Source organism: Argentina silus (genome assembly GCF_951799395.1).
Source record: "Argentina silus genome assembly, chromosome: 20".
Lineage (NCBI taxonomy): Eukaryota > Metazoa > Chordata > Actinopteri > Argentiniformes > Argentinidae > Argentina > Argentina silus.
This window is the reverse complement of record NC_139674.1, coordinates 8705525-8726942: the sequence shown is the minus strand read 5'-3', so window position 1 is coordinate 8726942 and position 21418 is coordinate 8705525. Positions and strand designations below refer to the sequence as shown.

General features: G+C 44.6%; 4 protein-coding genes across 6 annotated transcripts; 1 reads left to right on the top strand and 3 right to left on the bottom strand.

The window, feature by feature from the left end:
* Positions 1-68: 68 nt before the first annotated feature.
* Positions 69-3789, top strand: apex1 (APEX nuclease (multifunctional DNA repair enzyme) 1). The gene is made up of 5 exons (XM_083692349.1): positions 69-135; positions 463-591; positions 865-1031; positions 2131-2323; positions 2484-3789. The coding sequence occupies exons 2-5, from the start codon at positions 534-536 to the stop codon at positions 2996-2998; spliced, it is 933 nt and encodes a 310-aa protein (XP_083548475.1). The 5' UTR covers positions 69-135; positions 463-533; the 3' UTR covers positions 2999-3789.
* Positions 3790-3893: 104 nt separating this feature from the next.
* On the bottom strand, positions 3894-9038 carry LOC310820641 (uncharacterized protein). The gene is made up of 9 exons (XM_083692364.1): positions 8827-9038; positions 8074-8276; positions 7684-7782; positions 7470-7565; positions 7252-7362; positions 6961-7084; positions 5697-6855; positions 5522-5574; positions 3894-5374 (listed from the first exon to the last, which is right to left on the bottom strand). Exons 1-9 carry the CDS (start codon positions 8849-8851, stop codon positions 4110-4112), a joined length of 3135 nt encoding a protein of 1044 aa, XP_083548490.1. The 5' UTR covers positions 8852-9038; the 3' UTR covers positions 3894-4109.
* A 384-nt stretch (positions 9039-9422) lies between these two features.
* Positions 9423-14875, bottom strand: LOC310820636 (uncharacterized protein). Of its 3 annotated transcripts, none has more exons than XM_083692355.1 (9): positions 14776-14875; positions 14210-14412; positions 13910-14002; positions 13564-13659; positions 13343-13453; positions 12913-13030; positions 11859-12789; positions 11707-11765; positions 9423-11611 (listed from the first exon to the last, which is right to left on the bottom strand). In XM_083692355.1, exons 1-9 carry the CDS (start codon positions 14807-14809, stop codon positions 10107-10109), a joined length of 3150 nt encoding a protein of 1049 aa, XP_083548481.1. In that variant the 5' UTR covers positions 14810-14875; the 3' UTR covers positions 9423-10106. The 3 variants fall into 3 exon arrangements, with proteins under 3 accessions (XP_083548481.1, XP_083548480.1, XP_083548479.1); XM_083692354.1 differs by having other exon boundaries at positions 14736-14801; XM_083692353.1 differs by having other exon boundaries at positions 14210-14861.
* A 238-nt stretch (positions 14876-15113) lies between these two features.
* Positions 15114-20293, bottom strand: LOC310820175 (uncharacterized protein). Its single transcript, XM_083691723.1, has 9 exons — positions 20184-20293; positions 19811-20013; positions 19227-19331; positions 18978-19073; positions 18568-18678; positions 18312-18435; positions 17189-18095; positions 17035-17093; positions 15114-16895 (listed from the first exon to the last, which is right to left on the bottom strand). Exons 1-9 carry the CDS (start codon positions 20209-20211, stop codon positions 15331-15333), a joined length of 3198 nt encoding a protein of 1065 aa, XP_083547849.1. The 5' UTR covers positions 20212-20293; the 3' UTR covers positions 15114-15330.
* Positions 20294-21418: the final 1125 nt, after the last annotated feature.

Sequence of the window (21418 nt, the reverse complement as noted above, 5' to 3'; positions counted from 1 at the left end):
CAGGCACAGTTTGGCAGCCTAAAAGCACATGCGCTTCTCTTCCCTAGAATCAGTTGTTCACTCCGCTGCTTTGTTGTGTGAGGGAGTGACTGGTTGAGTGTTTGCACCTGCATCTTTTTGTTGTGAAAGTGCAAAGTAAGAACTCTTGGTTATCTCTTACTTGTATTTAAATTGCAATTATAATATAAAGAAATATGATGATTAGCATTCACTGTCTGGTTTATTGCTCGTGCGATTAATTCCTATTCATTCATCTGGCTTGATGTTCTCATCGAGGCCGCACTAGCCAATTTGCTAATCCTTTGTGATAAATTAGCCATCGTTTACACCAGCTAGCTCAGTATTTGCTACTTTTACAATGTCTGTACATTTTCATGCAGAATGTGCACCAAGCTCTGGGCTTGAATGTTGAATACAAATTGACTGCTTCGGATCATGAATATGGATTTGTATCTCTTCCAGCGGCGCGTGTGTTGTTGTGTGTGCGTGTTGTGTGTCTCCAGGGTGTGTGTGGATTCAGAACTAGTGCAAGGATGTCGAAGAGAGGCAAGAAGGAGGAGGCTGGAGATGGAGAACATGACAACGGCACAGGTGCTGCAGCAGTTTATGTTAACGTGGCATACAGTAATAGATTAATCTGAACATGTTTTGCAATATGCATCTTATACGATGTACCTCACAGTGTGGTCATATAAGATGACTTATTCCATGTGCATCAGTACACTATGTTTTCTACACATATCAGGGTGATCAGTGTCACAGCACAAAACATACATTTGTTATTCTAGATCATCTGTTTGTGTTATCTTATCTTCTGTCAGCCTCCTCACCTCCCCTAATCTCTTGCTCTTTGTCATCACACAGCCCCTGCTGCCAAGAAGGGGAAGAAGGGAAAGGAGCCAGAGGCCCCAGTTCTGTACGAGGACCCCCCTGATAAGATGACCAGTAAAGATGGCCGTGATGCTAACATGAAGATTACCTCTTGGAACGTGGATGGGCTTAGAGCCTGGCACAAGAAGAAGGGCTTAGATGTGAGTTTGGGAACCATGGAGTCTTGTCGATTTTGACAAGTGCATTCAAGATTCAAGATTCTTTATTTGTCACGTGCATACAAGTATACAGTGAAATGCAAAAGTGACAGTGCCACAGAGTAGTGCAACAATAAGTTTTAAAATAAAATAGAAGTACTAAACAAATATAAACAGTATAAACAGTATAAGCAGTATAAACAGCGGTGAAGCAATGTACGCATTGGAATGGCAATATACAATGGCAATGACAGGTTGACAGTACAGATAATTACAGTGGAGGATGAGTCTGCAATGGATGATTATGTGTGTGCATATGTGTTATGATGTCAATGAGTGTGTGAGTGACTTGAGGGGGGCACTGGTGGGGTCATCGTTGATGATCCTGATGGCATGGGGGAAGAAACTCAGTCTTAGTCTCTCTGTTCTTGCTGCCTGACCGCAGCAGCTGGAACAGTCCGTTTTTCGGGTGGTGAGGGTCCTTCATTATCCTGTAGGCTCTGGTCCTACACCTCCTGGTGTACAGGACATGGAGAGGGGGGGGGTTGGAGCTCCCATGGTCTTTTCTGCCAGGCGTACCACCCTTTGCAGAGCTCGCCTGTCCTGGGCCGTGCTGTTACCGTACCAGACGGTGATGTTGCCAGCCAGGATGCTCTCCACAGCTCCAGAGTAGAAGGACTGAAGGATCCTCCGGGAGACTTTGAATTTCCTCAGCTGAGATGGAGCAGGCGTTGCCTTGCCTTTACCACCAGTGTACTGATGTGGGTAGTCCAGGTCAGGTCTTCTGTGATGTGGACTCCCAGGTATTTAAAACTGCTCACCCTGTCCACAGCAGTCCCACCGATGTCCAGCGGCGTGTAGGTGCATTTCAGCTATAGTACCTAGATTTGTTTTTAACTGCAGATGTTAAATCGTAAAACCCACACCGTCGTTATGGTTGTATCAGCGGATTTAAGAGAAACATTTTTTTTTCCTACAAACTCCTTTATTTGGTCAATTGAATAGTACTCGTCTCAAAAAGCACGAATAAATAACATTGGACCTGGAAGTGTTCTTAGCGCAGTAGAAGCTGACTGGTTGTTTTCCCCTCTCTCTTGCCCAGTGGGTGCGTGATGAGGCCCCAGATGTGCTGTGCCTGCAGGAGACTAAGTGTGCTGAGAAATCCCTCCCTGATGAGGTCACCTCCATGCCTGAGTTCCCCCACAAATACTGGTTAGGTTCAGAGGAAAAGGAGGGCTACAGCGGGGTGGCCATGCTGTGCAAGACGGAACCTCTCAATGTTACCTATGGCATTGGTGAGTTGCAGTTATGTGTAGGGTTTGCTTTTTTAGAGTATTTTATTTAAAAAACAAATTCAGACAAAAAACATAACACCACAACCTGCTCTACATTACGACTGCATTCTCCAAGTATATTTAACTTACTTACCTCTCCCTATCACCAACCTCTCCTCAGGTAAAGAGGAACATGACAAGGAGGGCCGTGTTATCACTGCAGAGTTCCCCACCTTCTTCCTGGTCACGGCCTACGTGCCCAACTCTGGTCGTGGCCTGGTGCGTCTGGACTACCGTAAGACCTGGGACGTGGAATTCAAGGCCTACCTGAGTGACCTGGACAAGCGCAAGCCCCTGGTGCTGTGTGGTGACCTTAATGTGGCTCACGAGGAGATAGACCTGAAGAACTCCAAAGGCAACCGCAAGAACGCAGGCTTCACCGCAGAGGAGCGCGAGGGCTTCAGCCAGCTGCTGACTGCCGGCTTCACCGACAGCTTCCGTGAGCTCTACCCCAAGCAGGCCAACGCATACACCTTCTGGACCTACATGATGAACTCCCGGGCTAAAAATGTGGGTTGGCGGCTGGATTACTTTGTGCTCTCCGCCGCTCTGCTGCCAGGCTTGTGCGACAATAAGATCCGCAACAAAGCTATGGGAAGTGATCACTGCCCCATAACGCTCCATGTGGTTGTCTAGGCCACAGTCTGGCCCCAAGGTCCTGGGTCAGTTGTCTCTGATGTTAAAAGTTTTTGCTGGGCTACCATGCATTGTGAATTGATGTGATCCAAGTGTTGCACTCCCCTCTTTATTGTTGATGGGGACTGATAATATCACAGGTTTCCTAACTACTGAAACTAATCTGTATGCCGGTGTGCACTCCTTGAGTGATACATTGTATCTGGAAACATTGCTAATGACTACAAGGTATCATCAGGTCACACTCAAAACAACTCACAAATGGCCCTGTCACCCTATGTGTCTGTGTCTTATTGTTTTTCACCTCAGCTACCCAGGAGGTTACTTGCAAAATATTCCAGCCCACCAGAACAGAATTCCTGCCTTTATTGTTCCAACACTGGATCCTAACCCACCCCCACATAAAAGGTGTACTTATTTGTGAGAGATGTCTGGTAACAGCAAATGCCTACTCCCTGAATGTCCTGGGGCATTCAGTGTTCTTAAAACGTGAAATTGCTAAATACTCAGTATGTCATTGAAACATTGCTTATTTGAAGGGAATATGAGTTGGTTCTGTCGGTTGTTATTCTTCTGTGGTTGAGTGCATTGATAAATCAGGTGAGATGTCAAATCTGTTACAAAGTGAATGAACGAGACAATTGTCAGTACTAGCTCACCCCTACTGCCAACATCATGAGCAAGGTCTCAAGACAACTGTTTTTGTAAACCTTTTTTCCCTTTCAAACCAATGCTTGTTGAGTTTATAGACGTACCAAACTTCTGAATAAAGTTTAGTTTTAAATAAAGTACTGCTTGTGCATCCTTTTTAAATGGTAGACTGTAAAGCTACAGGAATAAAAATCACCTTTGAATACTTTGAAAACAAATTTAATTGAAATGCCATAAAGTGGAAAATAGGAAAATCAAATGTACGGAAACTATGCTAAACCAAACATTTTTGAATGATTTACAAACATCTCCTTAAATGCGTCTATTCTTACAATTCAACATTATTTTAGAACTATTTCTGTAATGCATTCCATGGACCTTTGCATGAGAAGTATTAATGATTCATTTGTACAGACAACAATACAGTGGATAAAGGCATCCACAGAGAGACAAGAATTCCTCATTCTATCTTCATGGCATGAGTCCGCATGTGCATCTTTAGGTGATACGACTGTTTGAATCCCTTCCCGCACTCTGTACACAGGTAGGGTTTCTCTCCTGTGTGGGTTCGCTGGTGTCTCTTTAACCGGTTGGCACTAAGGAAGCTCTTGTCACACTGGGGGCAGGTGTAGGGGCGCACCCCAGTGTGGTAGCGCAGGTGGATGGTCAGGTAGCAGGACTGGGTGAACTTTTTCTCACAGTGAGGGCACTGGAAAGGCTTATGTCCCGTGTGGAAGCGCTCGTGTTTCAGAAGCTCCGCATGAGAGAAGAAGCCTTTGCCGCAGTCAGAGCACAGGAACGGTCTCTCTCCTGAGTGGGTTAGCTCGTGTCTGATCAGGGTGGCTTTATACACAAAGGTCTTGTCACACTGGGAGCAGCTGAACACGTTCTCCCGGGTATGGCAGCGCTCGTGCTTCTTCATGTTCCTTTCCCTCTTGAAGCTCTTTCCACAGAAGGAGCACATGAAAGGCATCTCCTCAGAGTGGATCTTCATGTGGCTCAGGAGCCCTCCCTTGTAGAGGAAACCCTTGCCACACTGCTTGCACTGGTGTGGCCTCTCCTTCAGGTGGGTGCGCTGGTGCGCGGTCAGAGCAGCCTTGTAGGCAAAGCTCTTCCCGCAGCTGCAGACATGCAGCCTCTCCTCTTCGTGTGTGAGGAGGTGCCTGTTGAGGTAAGTCATGCAGCTGAAGCCCAGGTCACACCGGGGGCATTGGTGAGGACGCTCTGTCTTGTCAGCGTCCTCAGTGTGGGTCTTCAGGTGTCTCACTAGCGCCGATCTCCAGGTGAACCTCCGTCCGCACTCTGAGCACAGGTATGTCCCGTCCTCCATGTGGGTGCTCTTGTGCTCTTTGTGGGCCACCAAGGACTTGAAGCTCTCCCCACAGATCTGGCAGTTATACTTACGCCCCTCCTTGTGTGTGTGTTTGTGCCTCTCCAGTGACTGTTTGAAAGAGAAGCGCCGCCCACACTGAGAGCACGGGTATGGGCGCTCGCCGGTGTGGATGCGTCGGTGGCCTTTCAGTAACGATTGAAACTTGAAGCTCTTCTCACAGTCCGGGCAGTCATAGCGGCCAGCTTGGCCTGTTTGAAGCTCAAATGGTGGGTCATCATGCTCTTCCCCTAAGTGGACCATCTCCATATGCTGCTGTAGGCAGGCTTCGTCTGTATGATTGAATGAGCACTGGAGACACGAGAAGACAGGAGAGGACCCATCTGCAGGCAACCCTGGAAGAAAATGTTAAAATATGATGAGAGATGGCAGAATTTTGTAGAATTAAATAATATGCAACTATGCAGCAGTTTTATCAGTGACAGAGAGCTGTGAAAAAAAAAAAAAAATAGTCATACTCAAAAAAGTAATACATTGCTCACCTGCATTTCCTTCTTTTGATGAGACTGCAGGTGATCCATAGGAATGCTCATCGCTGTTAAAAAGATTAACATGAAGAGTGAATGATTTGTGAATGCAATAGGAACAGTGTGGAGTAATGATGACATACAGTACATACAGTATTAACCTACAGCTTGTCTGTGTTCCTGACTTTACCTGTTAAAGGGCACTGGCTTGATATATGGTGGGTTCACCAAGCTTCCAGCCACCCTCCTCTTTGGGGTTGCAACCTTGCCCTTGAGTTTCTGCAGGTTCACCACCTGCACCTTCATGGTTGGTTTCGGTGTCCGCCCACTGGTGCGGACCTTGACCAGGGATATAACTTTGTCCAGAAGCTTTGGGACCAACACTGCAGACTCTGAGGAAGTGCTTTGAGCAGACTGATCCTCTCCTTTCTGTGGATTATGTTTGCTTTTCCTTCCATCCTCCAACCCCATCTGGTCTGTTTCAAAGGTTTCAACAGCCACCTCTCCTACATTCTCTTCAATCACTACATCCTCTTGCTCTGTCTTTAGGATCTTTGTTGGTTCCACAATTGCCTCTGTGTGAGTCTTTAGGTGTCTCACCAGAGCTAGCTCCCAGTTGAACTTCCTGTCACACTGTGGGCATAGGAACACACTATCCTCCATGTGGGTCTTCTTGTGCTCAGTGCGGGCCGAAAGAGATTGGAAGGTCTCCCCACAGATCTGGCAGTCATACTTGCGGCCATCTTTGTGTGTGTGTTTGTGCCTGTCCAAGGACTGCCTGAAGGAGAAACACCGGCCGCACTGATTGCACTGGTAAGGGCGCTCACCGGTGTGGATGACCCGGTGGGCTATCAGTGCAGAGGCAAACTTAAAGCTCTTCTCGCAATCTGGGCAGTCGTGGGGCCCAGAGGGTGTTTGCTGTTGAGAGGATGTTGGGTCGTCCTCAGCTTCTCCAAGATGGGGGAGACTCTTCAAATCGCTCTCATGTTCCTCTATCACTCTTTCTTCCTCCACTTCCATACACATCTCTTCTTCTCTCACCACCTCTTCAGAAATGTTTTCTTTAGGCTCTTCAGTGTTATCCTCCACAGTTTGCTCTTCATCACTGGTCCCCTGTCTCATCTCCTCTCCATCCCGGCTTGTCCCCAACTCAACCTCTGCGTAATCTGTGACTGTGACGATTTCCACCACAATGTCATCTGCAAAGGACACAGGGCTCGTATCGTCCACAAACACTTGAGAGGGTTCTGGTTGACTGTCACAGCTGGCCTGCTCAGTGCTGATCACTACTTTACGGGGAGGGATGGAGAGAGTGGACAGAATGCAGTCTCCAATGGGGAAGGGGGGAACTGCTCAAAAAGAAGAGGCAAGAATTAGAGCCAATATATCTGGATGAAAGTCATGTACAGGTTATGTAAACTATGGTGCATCACTCAGCTGAGTGTGTTACCCACCATGTTCATCTAGATGTCCAAGATGTTTATGGTGCTGGAGCAGACTCTTCAGATCCTTTGGGTGAGAAACAGCATGGGCACAATCCTTGAGGACTGAGGGGTCAGTGCCTAGAAATGACACGGTCTGAAAAAAATGAAAAAATGTCCACTACATACTATTTTACACTGCTTGTGATAATAATATATATATATATATACATACATACATATATTCTGAGTAAGCAGCTGTGGCGTGTGCTTGGTATTGTAACACCAACAATGGCTGTAATGAGAAATGGTCCTTTCCCTCACCTGTGCCAGGTCAGGAGTAGGCAACAGCTGTGCCATCCTGGAGAGGAATTCCCACAATAGTGTCTGCAGTTCAATGTCATAATGTGGTCCATACTCCACTGGGAATACCTCCTGGGAAAGACAGATGGTGAGGAAGTCAGTGTATTGAGAGAAGAAAATACGTTAAGTAAATGGATGGTTAGGCAATGCAAGAGGAGATGTGCTGTATGCAGTTTCACCATGAAAAAGTGCTTCCTCTCTTCAGGGTCTTTGAGTATGGTTTGGACTAGTTCTAGAAAATTAGTCTCTGAATTCTCCACCTCTGTGTTATTCACCTGAATAAGTAAATTCATAAGATAAGGACTTTACAATTAAGTGCAACACAATAGGTGAGTCGATTATAAAGTTATTATTTTATGCCAGGAAGAGGATATTCATACAAGTTTAACTTACATCATTGCTAGGGGGGGTAAGCGGTTGAATCCTGTCCAAGTGGGTTAAGACGATTTGAGGGTCCACTGGATGCTCACCGCGACACAACTCTAGAATGTGCTGAAACAACAGACATCTAATCATGGACTTTCATCACACTATAATTTTGTGAAATGTAAATGTAACCTCTCAACATCTCAATAAGCAACAACCATGTATATCCTTTCATCTCCTCTCTGTTTATAATATTACCTTGCCAAATTTGCTTCTAGCAGTCACAGAATAGTTAATATTCATAATAAAAGCCTCATAGCAGCATCACCATTGTTCTTCTCTCCCTTCCCACCCTAAAACCTAAATATGTAATACATAGGTACATATACCCCCCTCCATGTTTCCTCAATTACTTACCCTTGCTCGGAATCCCAAAATAAGTTGGGCTCTGTGTTTGAAGCCTAGAAGCTCTGGGACCATCTCTGTCACCATGGAGATAAACTCTGCCAGCATCCCATAATTCATTACTTCTCGCTGTTGCACCACCTGCCACAAGGACGCTGACATCAGCTGAAGGGGTGGGACCCAGAGGCGCAGAGAGAGGAGAGGAAGAGGGGTATCTGAAACATAATGAGTTTGAAAACAATGAATAAGGTACAATGAGTAGGGTAGGGATCAAGTCTTTTTACCTCACATGTTCAATTAATTTAACCACATTTATCCTCCTAGCAAAAAGAGCTAAAACAGCTCAAATTCAAATGGAGAGTAATTGTCTTCAGTAATGTAATGATTCAGTTGTTATACATCCCTTTGCTCTGTAACGTTTTACAACAGTCTTGTGTAATTGAATGCAACTATTGGGAATAACTGGGGCGTATTCAGTAGTACAAACGCTCATAAAAGGTTCCAAAAATGCAATGTAAGAACTAATTACATTTTCATATAACCACGTAATCCGCAAATTTCTCTTAGGTAGGACAGATAACTTCTCGTTAAAATGTCCGCCCTATGACATACCATTTTTAACGGTCTGAACATGGCGTCCTGAACATAGCCCAAACCAAGGGGAATCTTTACACAGGCCAACAAGTCATTAAGAGCTCGGAATGGCGCCATCAAAACTGAGGTGCCATATTCACATGATATGAAAATATTAAACAATATCCATACTTGTATTGTCGTCCTCCAAGTCCATTTTCTCGTGTGGGCCAAATTGTTGCAAAAGTTGAAGGCTGGTCAGTAAGACGACGTGTTGACAAGATTTTGCATCACCTCCTCGCAGAGAAAAACAATATTCGCACTATATACACAACATTTTTTAAATAATTGCGTTCACAATAGACATGTAAACAACATGCATGCTTGTTTGAGGTTGTTTCAAAAAAGACTCAAGAAGACGTTGCGAATCCGGAAGCTTGTCATCGGTTTTTCCGCGTCACAACGGGTCCTCAGGGGAGGAACGTTCAAGCTCAAAAATGTGATCTGCTACACAAAAAAAGATGCATAAGCCTTTTTTCAAATGTTAGGAACACGACTCTTCGCGTCCTCTCCTCCATCCTCTACTCGTGTCCTACTGAAAATGCACTGGAGGAGAAGATCAAGATTCCTCCCCTTACGTATTTTCCACCAATGCTTTTTGAGGACGGAAGAGGACGCGAGGTCTAACCATTGGGAAAAAAGGCTATATTCTCAGCCAATGTATTTCCCTTTTTGTCAGTGAGACTCAGAGAAAGCCACAGAGTAGCACAAAATACATTTATTGAGCAGGGAAATGGAACTGAATTAAATCCAGGCAGATTTAGGGTGATAGCATCAACTTTTAACTCCTCTTTTGACCCACTTCAACATGTAAGAGTTGTTGAGAAGATTTCTGTTATGCAAGACAGGAGATTCCATAGTTTAAAGAATATATAGCTTCACTGACTTGAAAATTGGATATGCATGTATACTAATAGTTTGACTTTATAATATAGAGGGTTGCATTTAAGACACAAAGTATGAATAGTTTTACAATACGAAAAGCCAACATAATTGTTACACATTTGATAGCAGTATGGTTAAAGGTCGATCACACAACCATCAATGACAGCTTACTTACTTTGATGCATCAGCCATAAGCTATATTGAAATGCTGTTAAGATGATGTAGATATCTACGAGCACTGAGTTACCATCCTTAATATATTTATTTGAAAATCTTGAAGGCAAAAAGATGGCAGTGGAGGGAAATTATAGCAAGTAATGCATAATTTAATTGACTAGAAACAAAATATCACTACACCTTGCTTGTATTACAATAAACTTTGAACTTAAGACAATCATCATATTCTGAGTGTATATGCATCCCGTAGTGAAAAACTAGAGCATCAAATAATGATGCAGACAAAAGGCCTGGAGCAAGACAGACACCAACAAAATAAATGCTTTCATAGAAGGCACCAATCGTCCTTTCTACTTCACTTGCTCGACAGATTCAACACTTTCAACATTTGAGCACTGGACTTCTTCTGTCTTTGAGTGGATCTCCATGTGTTTCTTCAGTTTCGTCCAGGAGGAAAAGTTTTTCATACACTGCTGACAGTATGGCCGTGCCGGCCGCACCCCTGCGTGACAACGCCGATGTCGGGCCATCTCTGACGAACTCCTGAACTTCTGGTCACACACGGGGCAGGGGTAAGGGCGCTCCCCTGTGTGAATGCGCTCATGTAGCTGAGCCTCTCCAAGGGTGAGAAAAGTCTTCCCGCAATAGGAGCAAGGGAACGGTCTTTCTCCAGTGTGTATAAGATTGTGTCTGGTCAGAGCGTACGGTTTGGTGAAGCCTTTCCCACAAATCGTGCAAGGGTAAGGGCGCACACCAGTGTGGGAGATGATATGTTCTTGCTGGGCTTTTTTACTCTTAAATCGCTTCTCACACTGATTGCAAGGGTAAGGTCTCTCATCCTTATGGGACCTGTAGTGCTTTGAGAGCTCCCCTTGGGAGAGAAAGCACTTCCCACACTGAGAGCAGAGGTAGGGTCGCTCCCCAGTGTGCATCCTCTCATGTCTGGTTAAGATGGATACCAGCGTGAACCTCTTCGGACAGTGGGAGCACTGAAATGGCCGTTCGCCAGTGTGGACCTTGAGGTGTTTCTTGAGCATGAAGCGGAGGGAGAAGCGCCTGCCGCACTGGTTGCACTGGTACGGACGCTCGCCAGTGTGGGCAACCATGTGCCTCTTCACGTCAGCTCGGCGCGTGTAGCTCTTGTCGCAGTGGGCACACTTGAACTGGCGCTTCACCAGGTGGTTCTGCCGGTGCTGGGAGCGCGCCAGCAGGGAGTCGAAGCCCTCGCCACACTGCTGACAGATGTATCGCAGGCTGGCCCCATGGGTCTTCCTGTGCTCCAACAACTCGGAGGCTGTGGGGAAGCTCTTGCCACAGATGGAGCAGAGCTGGGGGAGCTCGCCCTCGCCCGGGTGGGACTTCCTGTGGTGGACGGTCAGAGAACGGAGGTTGGGAAAACTGCTCTCGCACTGCTGGCAAGGGAAGGAGACAGGTGTCCCAAAGTGCTTCCTCTCGTGCTTGGCCAGGTCCCAGGAGTGCTGGAAGGTCCGGTCGCAATGGGAGCAGTTGAAGGGCCTCTCACCTGTGTGGGTGAGCTGATGTCTCTTCACATCTGATGTACGAGTGAAGATCCTACCGCAGGTGTCACATGTAAAACGGTCTGTGTTGTGTGGATTCTTCAAATATTCAACTTTGATCGTGTTTGCAGGGGGGAGAAGTTTGATTGATGCGAAAATCTGGTCTGTGCTCCTGGGAGATAGGGAAATAGCTGCTCTGTATAATTTTGATGCCATTAGCTTGTTGTACTCCTCTGTGTCAACACTCTGCATGTGGATGTGAGAGCTCTTCTCTTCCCCGTTGTGGAAGGGACACTGGGGGCAGGAAAAGATGATGGAGATCACCTCAACAGATCCACCTAGAGAGAGTGAGTAACGTATAGAAAGAACAGTCAATATGCAAAACATTATTTCCAACTGTTATTGTCGGCAGTTGCATTGCTTTCATCGTTACCTGTTTTTGTTCTCCTAATTGCGATGAGAGAGGCTTTGCTTGAGGCATCAGCGTGGTCACTGTGATCAAAAACAAAACAGGAACACAATGAACCTGATGGCATAATAGGTGAAAACATACACTCACTATCTTTTTTTGACCATCACTCTTACTTTTTGTCTTTAGAACGTTTCCCCGTTTTGTTGTTCTCTTCCTCTGGCGTATCTGCTTGTCCTTTCTGCCGTCGAATTCTTGTCGTCTTCATTTTCAGCCTCGTGGACCGTCTCACATTTGACGATGTAGGCTGCTGGACGCGAGAGGAAGTGACCACGTTGGAGGTGTCCCTCCCATCCTGGTGCGCACAGACAGATTGCTCCACATCCTTTATCTTTGTGTAAGACTGGGAAGTGCCACTTACTTCAACGCCATCATTCTGCCCTCCCAAGTCATTTAGTTTGTGCACCATGGATCCTTCAACCAAATCCTCACTTTTTTCACACACTTCACTGGAGACATTTTTCACAGTTTCCGCTGCCATCTCAACACATAAAAGTACAGTCTCTGAATTGCAACGCTCGACTGTCACCGCCTCGTGATCTTGGACCTCCTTTTTGACGGCAATCGTCTCTGTCAAAGTTTCAACCTCTTTTAAGATGCAACCGCCTTCATGGGCCCGTTCCAAGTTAGCACTCACAGTTTCCATCTGTTCCTCTTCCACACTTATGGTTTCAACTGCACTAATTTCCTCACCCACATTGTCATCTTCATAAACAGTGACCATGTCCTGGTTGCAATCAGTTCTTATTTCAATCACTTGCTCATCCAGTTTATAGGAGTTTGCTTGTGCGTACACCTCGTTTGCAGACTCAACAATCTCTTCACTCACCCCTGTTGTTCCGACCTCCACCTCAGTGTATACAGTCATCACCACAGTATCTGCATCTACTCCCATTAAAGAGATGGGGTTCAGCATGTTTGCGTAGTTGTGCATTGATTCCGACCGGATGGCAAAGGTTTTTGGCTGAGTAGTGACCACAGCTCTTTGAGAGGGAGGGATGGACAGAGAGGAGAGGATGCAGTCCCCTATGGAGGAGGAGAATGCAGCTGAGAAAGAGGGATGGATGAAAGTTAATACAATCACAAATGGACACTTGTCTGAAACATTCTAAACAATACAGCTTCTTCTGCATGGTATGGTTAGCATTATAAACACTGTGGGAGACATACCAGGCCCTTTCAAATGTCCCAAACTCTTATGGTGTTCATAGATGAGGTTTAGGTCTTCTGGGGCAGATTGCACACACTCCTCCAGGACTGAGGGGGTAGAGCTGATCCAAGCTGCAGTCTGAACAAAGAAGAAGAGGAGCAGTTTAGTATCCTACCTCTAGATTTTGATACAGAAAAGGCACTGAGTGAACCAAATACATCCGTATGTCATATCAATGCAGCACAAACACTTGTGGTCATCTTCCAAAATGGCAGGGCCCTGTACAAACCCCCCTCTAGTCAATAGTAGACACATTCCCAAAACATTGTTTTAAAACGATCTCTGAATCAAGATATCTCACTTTGAGGTGAGGTCCTTCTGTTGAACAGCGCTAGAGCTAGAGCTAGTGTGTATATGTTATATGACATTATGTACAGTTCTAATCAATACCTGCTTGAGGTCTGGTACTGGAAACAGCTGCTCCAGTCGAGTGAGGAACTCCCACATTAGTGACTGCAACGCCGTGTCATACTTTGGGCCATACTCCACGGGGAACACCACCTGTTCAAAAGTGAGTAAATTTGCATTAAAAATGTACCAGTGGGTAGTCCTAAGTAATAACTTGCTTAAGTTACAGGCGCAGTGATTGAGTCAGACTGCATGTGTCTAACCTGGAAGAAGTAGGCTCTTTCAGATGGGTCTTTCAGCAGGCTTTGGATAAGTGCCACAAAAGTGGATGCAGATGCTTCCACCTCTACATCCCTGTACTGCAGGAGAGAAAACAGATGTATTTATTGTATGTATTTCCTGTATGTGCAAATATACTTGGCCAAATAAAAGAATTCTGATTATCCCATCACAGAATTACTATTATTGTTACACTACACATATGCACCAAACACAGTTACTGTAAAACAAGACAGAGTAACATGAATGCTGCATAACCATGCATAAGATTCAGCATAAGACAATCTAAAGCACATGAGCATGTAAAAATATATAAGGACGGAAACTCACTTCTATATGCCCTGGAGGAATAGTAGGCAGTCTGTCCAGGTAGGGTTGGATGATATGAGGCTCAGCAGGGCCACGGCATAACTCTAGAACCAGCTGAATAGAGACCATGAGATCTCAGTATCTTCCAACAAAACTCGGGCTTCTACAGGACAGTAAGCTACGCAAGGTGTATACCATTCAAACCAGTGTACATAGTACGTGTACATACTGTTTACAAAAGCCAACATTCATTACACCTAAGTCTAACCATCAGCCACCCAATTGAATAAACCTCATCATCACCATATTAGGGCCACTCACCCTCGCTCTTAAGCCCAGAATGAGTTGGGCTCTCTGTCTATGACTCAGCAGCTCTGGGACTGTCGCTGTCACCAGAGACACAAACTCCTGCACCTTATCATAATGCAGCACATCTCTTTGCTTTGCCACCTGCCACATAGCAGCTGACAGCAGTCGCAATGGTGGAACCAGGAGGCGCAGAGAGGAAAGAGGGAGAAGTGGATCTGAAAAGAAAGGCCACAGATAGACAAACACAAATTTGAACAACATGCTGGGCCCTGCTCTGTTGTAGCTACTAAGCTCCTAGTCTCAGTCTCTCTCAGCTTTGTTGTGATAATGTTGCTGCATTTCCTATCACGACATTGGACTACCGACTTAGACTTGAAAGGGATTGTAGCATCATTAACCATTGTCGTGACTAATTTGTATGAAGCAATAACTTTGTGTTGAGTCTGTAGCTACATGATGGCTAAATACTAGCTGTTTTACAGCCGCTATTAGCTAGCTAGCCTGCAAAGTTCGCTTGCAAGACAACTTTTGTTATTACTTCTGCATTTCCCAGATGAACGTATCACCAATACACACACCATTGATGACTTCGATTGCTGCACGGATATCCATATCAATATATTTACTTCTATACCAATGGAAATTATGTCAACAATTATTTGAGAGCTCGCTCTGCTTCCTGTCGTAGTACCATGAGCGCAAAAAAATAAATAACTTCCCCAAAACTTCCGGTACCCACAGCTCGTGAAATTGGTTCCGCCTGCAACTTTTCACAATAAAGGCTGTATTTATGTTAGCTTTTTCCTCTAATTCAAGTACTTGTTCCACTTGTGCCTCCATGTGCACTATTCATTCGTTTGATTCCTCCCCTCATGCACATTTCATAAGAAAGGTAACAACACCACAGAACTTTACACTTGTAATCATTTTAATTGAAGGAGTTAGTACAGAGAAACAAAGTCAAGTCATAGTTTCCCTTTAATACTGTACATAACACTGTATTATGCTGAACCATTTTCATCTGTGCTTGTGCCAAAATAAACTGTTAAATGTCACAAAAAAAAAAAAACATCCATGGATGCATCACAAAGATCCGCCTGAATAATAAATGATTTATAAACACACAAAAAGCCTCAACACAGATTTCCTACATGGGTTTGTTCGTGGGTCCGCAAAAGATGCAATCTGTTGTAGGCCTTTCCACATTCTGAACACGTGAATGGTTTCTCTCCTGTGTGGGTGAGCATGTGTCTCCTTAGTGGAGTGGTGCTGTTGAAGCGTCTATCACACACAGAGCATGAGTAGGGACGCTCTCCTGTGTGTATTCGCTGATGTACTGTGAGGTAGCAAGACTGTGTGAATGTTTTCCCACACTGGGCACACTTGAATGGCCGTTCTCCAGTGTGGTACCGTTGGTGTTTCACCACCTCAGAGTAAGTTAAGAAACTTTTTCCACACTGCAAGCACAAGTGTGGTCTCTCCCCCGTATGCATGCGGTTATGCCTGGTCAGATCTGTCGACTTGGAAAATCTCTTCCCACAGTGAGAGCAGGGGAAAGGACGCTCGCCTGTATGAGTCTGCAAATGTTTCTTTAAGAACCGGTTGGCTTTGAATGTCTTCCCACACTGAGAACAAGGGAAGGGTCTCTCCTCAGAGTGACACTGGAGGTGTTTCGACAATTCCCCAGAGGACAAAAACCTCTTCCCACAGTCAGAGCAAAGATATGGTCTCTCTCCTGTGTGCATTCGCTCATGTCTAGTCAGGATCTGTAATTGTGTGAATCGCTTTGGACAGTGAGAGCATTGGTAAGGGCGCTCCCCTGTATGAGTTCTCTGGTGTTTGATCAAGTTTGATAGCCTTGAGAAACCCTTCGGACAGTTCGAACAGAGAAAGGATCCCTCATCCTTATGAGATCTCAAGTAGTGTTGCCTCAGACAAACCAATTGAGAGAAGTTCATCTTGCACACAGAACACTGGTATGGCTGCCCTCCTGTGTGCATTTGCATGTGTCTTGTGAGAGCGTCAGAGTTGGTGCATTTCTTCCAACACTGGCTGCAGCGAAGCGGGTCATCGTCTGAGTGAATCAGCTGATGACGCTCCATCTGTGATATCTGACTAAAGGACATGTCACAATTTGGGCATTTATGTTGACCCTCTTCACCTAGGTTTTGCTGGTCACTCTCCAGGTCTTCAGCCGGTGGTACATCTGCTGAGTGAGCCATACTACAGTGCCCCTTCAGTTCCTCCTCTTGATCGAAGCCCTCGACACACAGACAGCACTGGAACGGCCTTGATCCTGTCCCCTTGCGTTGGTGTCTTTTCAAGTCAAAGGAGTACTGGAAAGTCTTCCCACATTGGGCACACTTGTAAGGACGCTCCCCGGTGTGTGATCTCTGGTGCCTTCTCATGTCTGCTGCTCGAGAGAATGTCTTCCCACACACAGGGCATGTTTTGGAGCGCAGGGTTCGTTTGTGAGACTTCCCTGGTGTATGGGGAGTGTTGGGGGAAGGCTGCTGCACAGGTTTGCTGCTGGAGGGCTCTGGTGGTGTTTCAGTTTCATTTTCTCCTGCAGTCAGGAGCCTGCTGAACTCCTCTGGGTGGAGGTCTTCAAGGTGCTGCCGGAGGTTCACTTCGTCCATGTGGTAGAAAGAGCACTGAGAGCAGGCGAAGACCAGAGAAGGAGCCTCCACCACTCCACCTGGAGGGGAAAACAGAGAAGGATAATCAATGAAATCTTGACCCATGTTAGTATTGGACCATCTTTAACATTGTGGAATCAATGCTAGCAGGTGTCATGTAAACTGTTATGTTAAATTGAGAATTTCTGAACTACAAACCTGTAATCCCATTGATTGGTGGGTTGATAGGAGCAGCACTGCAAACTTCAGTGTCTTCCCTAGGTGAGGATTTAGAAAAAGCACAGCATGTATTCCAATTAAAATGGCGCTGCCCTTTCAAGAACTTAGCCTTTCTACCACACTAGATACTTACTCTTTCTCTGGAGACTCAGGCAGCAGTTTTAAGGGGACGACCCAGGTCACATTCGAATCACTCTTCAACACCATGACATGACCTCGCTTGGTTTGTGATCCAATTTTCCTCAGCAACGTCTTGTTCGGTCTCAATGGTTGAGAGGTTGAGGACACTGGGAGAGGCTCTGATGTAGACTCATGGAGTAAACAGGAAGTCCCCCGATCACTCCCTTCTGGTTGCCCACAATTGGAATTTCCTTGGTTTGGGTCAGCTTTTGGGATTTGGCCAGCTGCATCTCTTTCCTGCTCATCCCTCTCAATCTCCTCCTTTTTCACCTCTCTCTCTTTATTTATAATCTCTTCATTACTGTACTGTCTGTCATTTGTATTCTCTGCACATACAACAAGCTCTTCATATTCAGATTTTACATTTTGCTCCTCCTCATACATTATTTCCACCTGTCTATCCATTGACTCCACCTCCTCACAAACAACCCTCACCTCTTCAGAGACGACTTCCACCTCTGTATCAACAGGGCTTCTTTCCTCTATGACAAGATCAACGTCTTGGTCCACATCCTCCACTTCTTCACAAATCAGCTCTATTTCTTCCCCTTGATGCTCTCCCTGTAGTCCTTTCTGATCTAATTCAGCTTGATTGTCTATCTGCCTTTGTGCCTCTGTCCTGTACACTATTCTTACCTCTCTTCCCTCGTTGGTATACATAGTGGTCCCTAGCTCCACCTCTGTGTAATCGGTCACTAATATAGATTCGGTTTCCATCTGCTCCCCGTACAAGACTGGGTCATCCATGAACTCTGGTTGGATCTCAATGTCTCTTTGATTAGTGGCCATCCCTACCTCCACTGAGGGGGGGAGGGATAGAGAGGAAAAGATGCAGTCGCCAATTGAGGAAGATAGAGTTCCTGAAAGTGGGAGAAAGATTAGAGATGTTACATTGTCAATAACCTTTCCAATTTCAATGTTACAGTGACCGTCTGAATTAAAGGGGGATGTTACACTCAACCCTAAAAATTCTGCTATGTACCACCACTTCGTACAAATCACTTTTCATTAATTGTGCAAGATAACACTTATTATACTCTATTGATTGATTGTGGGGTTGTTAATAAGTGACTTACGATAAGTGTCCAAATGTCCAAGTTTTCTATGATGTTGTAACAAGGTAACAAACTGTTGAGAGCGAGATACAGACTTGACACACTCATCGAGGACAGAGGGGGCCGCACTGAGCCAAGACGCTGTCTGTGGGATGGGGAGAATATCTTCAATCTACAGATTTAGTTTAGTGGGATTAATGCTATTAGATACAATTATGAAGTGGAAATTAAGCTTAAAAGTTCAAATAACTTGATTCAGCAAGTCATGCCTGAATACCTGCTTGAGGTCTGGAACAGGAAGAAGCTGCTCAAGCCTTGAGAGGAACTCCCACATTAGTCCTTGTAGAGCAGACTCATATTTAAGGCCATACTCCACAGGAAAAACATGCTTAGGGAAAAAGATGAAAGGAGAAAGTGGAATAAATGACATGGCAGGCTATTTTTATATATGAAGCACTCCGCTAATAGTGAATATGGTTATAGTGATCAACTGCTTATTGTGATCAAATTATCCTGTATATAGAGGTAATATTATATGTAATATGAGTATACTGTACTTATCACAGGTCTATCTTCAGGCTAGGCCTATTTATCATACTATCGAAGCTGCAGCTGTGCTACATGTGCAATTCCCAGTATCCTAATAGTTAAGAACCAAGTACATAATTGTGAGTAAACTATGCTGACCTGGAAGAAGTGGTCCCTCTCAACTGGGTCTCTAAGAAGAGTTTGGACTAGAGCAAGGAAATTTGATTCAGAGGCCTCCACTTCTGCTTCACAAGACTGAAACAAAACATGATCAAAATCACTACAATTTCATCTTGAAAATAAAATACAATTTGAGGAAATCATATGCACATAGGATTGGTGATGCTCAGGACAGTCTGCAGAATTATGTATACTACTCTGGCATTCTGCATCGAAAGACAGACTCACATCTGTTTCCTCAGGCTGTGGTGTTGCGGCACGGATCCTGTCCAGGTGGGGCTGGATGGTCTGTAGCTTTGCTGTCTGCTCACTGCGACACAACTCCAGAACCAGCTGAAACAAATGCAGACTATCAACAAGAACACCATGGGGTTGTAAAACTTTATACACCCCTCTCAAAATGACCTTCCCCTTATTAGCATATTTTTTAAGGTCAGAAATGCCATGATTCTTCTCTCAACTCCTATCTATCCCAGACATATTAAAGCCAGAGGGTGTGTGTATGATTTCAGTCAGTGTTATTCACTTCTGATCCTTGAGGGCTGTGTAAGAGTTGAGTTTGCATGCAAGATTTAGAGGCATAGTATAGGCTTTGCTTTCAGTCAATCACCATGTCATTACATTATGGTATACTGTGTTGGAGTTTGATTGGGACAAGAGTGTAATCATGGCAGTTAGGAAAAGAGTCAACTGATGCTGACCAATAGAGTACATTTTATGTTACCTTTGAAGCCATCTTCCTATCTGCTCTAGTGTAAGCCTAGCCTACATCATCAGCTTTGAGCTTTCCCCTCACCCACCACCACTCTCACCTTCGTTTGTAAGCCCAAAATGAGTTGTGTTTTCTGCCTGGCACTGAGCAGTTCTGGAACGGTTTCTGTCACAGATGTCACAAACTTCTCCAGCTTGCCGTAGTCCATTATATCCCCTCTTTCCGTCACTTGCCACATAGCTGCAGATAACAGCCGCAGAGGTGGTACCAAGAGACGCAGGGCAGGAAGAGGAAAAGATGATCCTGAAATGAAAGTGTTTGTATTGTCTCTCACACAAGTTATCACTATTACAAAATGTTGTGCAATGTTTCCCGGCCGTATGCACCTAGCTAGCTAGCTTTGTATACCTGACTGGCTAGCTACTAAATAAGACGTTGCCAAAGACAGTTACCAGCGACAGCCAACGACTTACCCGCATTTGCCCAGTTGAGATTGTCCATACTTTACAAGGACAGAAAAGACTCGAAAAGTGGCAAACCACTAGCTAGTTACCTTGCACACAAGACATTTGCGGAAGTTTTTATTAAACAGGAAGTAGTTCGACACATATTTCCGGTATTCATTTGTCTTCAGATTAGAAATTGAGGTTGAGTCGTTGAAAGGTTTATGGGTTGATTCTCTGGTTGATTCTCTGGTTGAATTCACACACATGTTCATGTTTAAAATGTAGGCTCTTGTACACAAGAATAATAAGTGCCCGAGTTGGGTCTATGAAGAGAGGTAGCAGTCTTCAGTCTTCAATTAATTTGTTCCAGATAAATCAGTGGCCCTCGAAAATATCAAATTACAATATGTTATTTTCCCCTATACAATACGTGAAATTCCAAGGTTGCAGGCTTTGTTTCAGTGCAAGAGTAAGAGGGTTCAAAACACTTGAAAGTTGCATGGAGGATTTTGCCACTGGGGGTGCTCTTGAGCCAAAAGGTGTCCCTAAATACTCAGAAATAATGTCCAGAAAGGACAGAAAGGGGCAAACCTCCCCATGTTATTTTGACAAAGTTTGTAAGCCTCAAATGAAGGATTGTGTGGATAAATAATAAATGTATTGATAGTATATCATAGAAGTATGATAAACCATACAGTGAACTCTCAGGAAAGAATTTGAGGTTAATAATTGATTAACAATTCAACCTCCGTAATGTAGTACCTTTAAAAGTAGGCAAAACGGCCTGCAGATCAGAATTTCATTGAGTGTACATTACATTGATATCCTGTCACATGTCATTTGAGAACACTGTCACCCGTCCTTCAATTGTAACCATACAAAAACATTTCAAGGCCATTGTTAACTTGCATGATTTAAACAGAAAATGTGAATTCAATATTTAACAATTCCTGAATTGTAAATGTTTATTTCAACAAGTTTTCATTCATTGCTATTTCTCTATCTTTGCATGTAGTTTCAGCTCTACTCATCCCCACTCATCACTGCTGATGCTGAGGAGTGGTTCTGGTGTATAACAAGTTCCATGGAGGAATGGAAAGCAAACATTTATTTACAATGCTAGAGTGAACTAAAAACCAGTCACTATAGTTTACAGTAGCCCTAACACCTCAAATCCACAACTGAGCATATAGTTGGGTAAAGACCTGCCTGAAAGACAAAAGAAAACAGACATTTTGATGTTAACATTGTTTAACAATAAC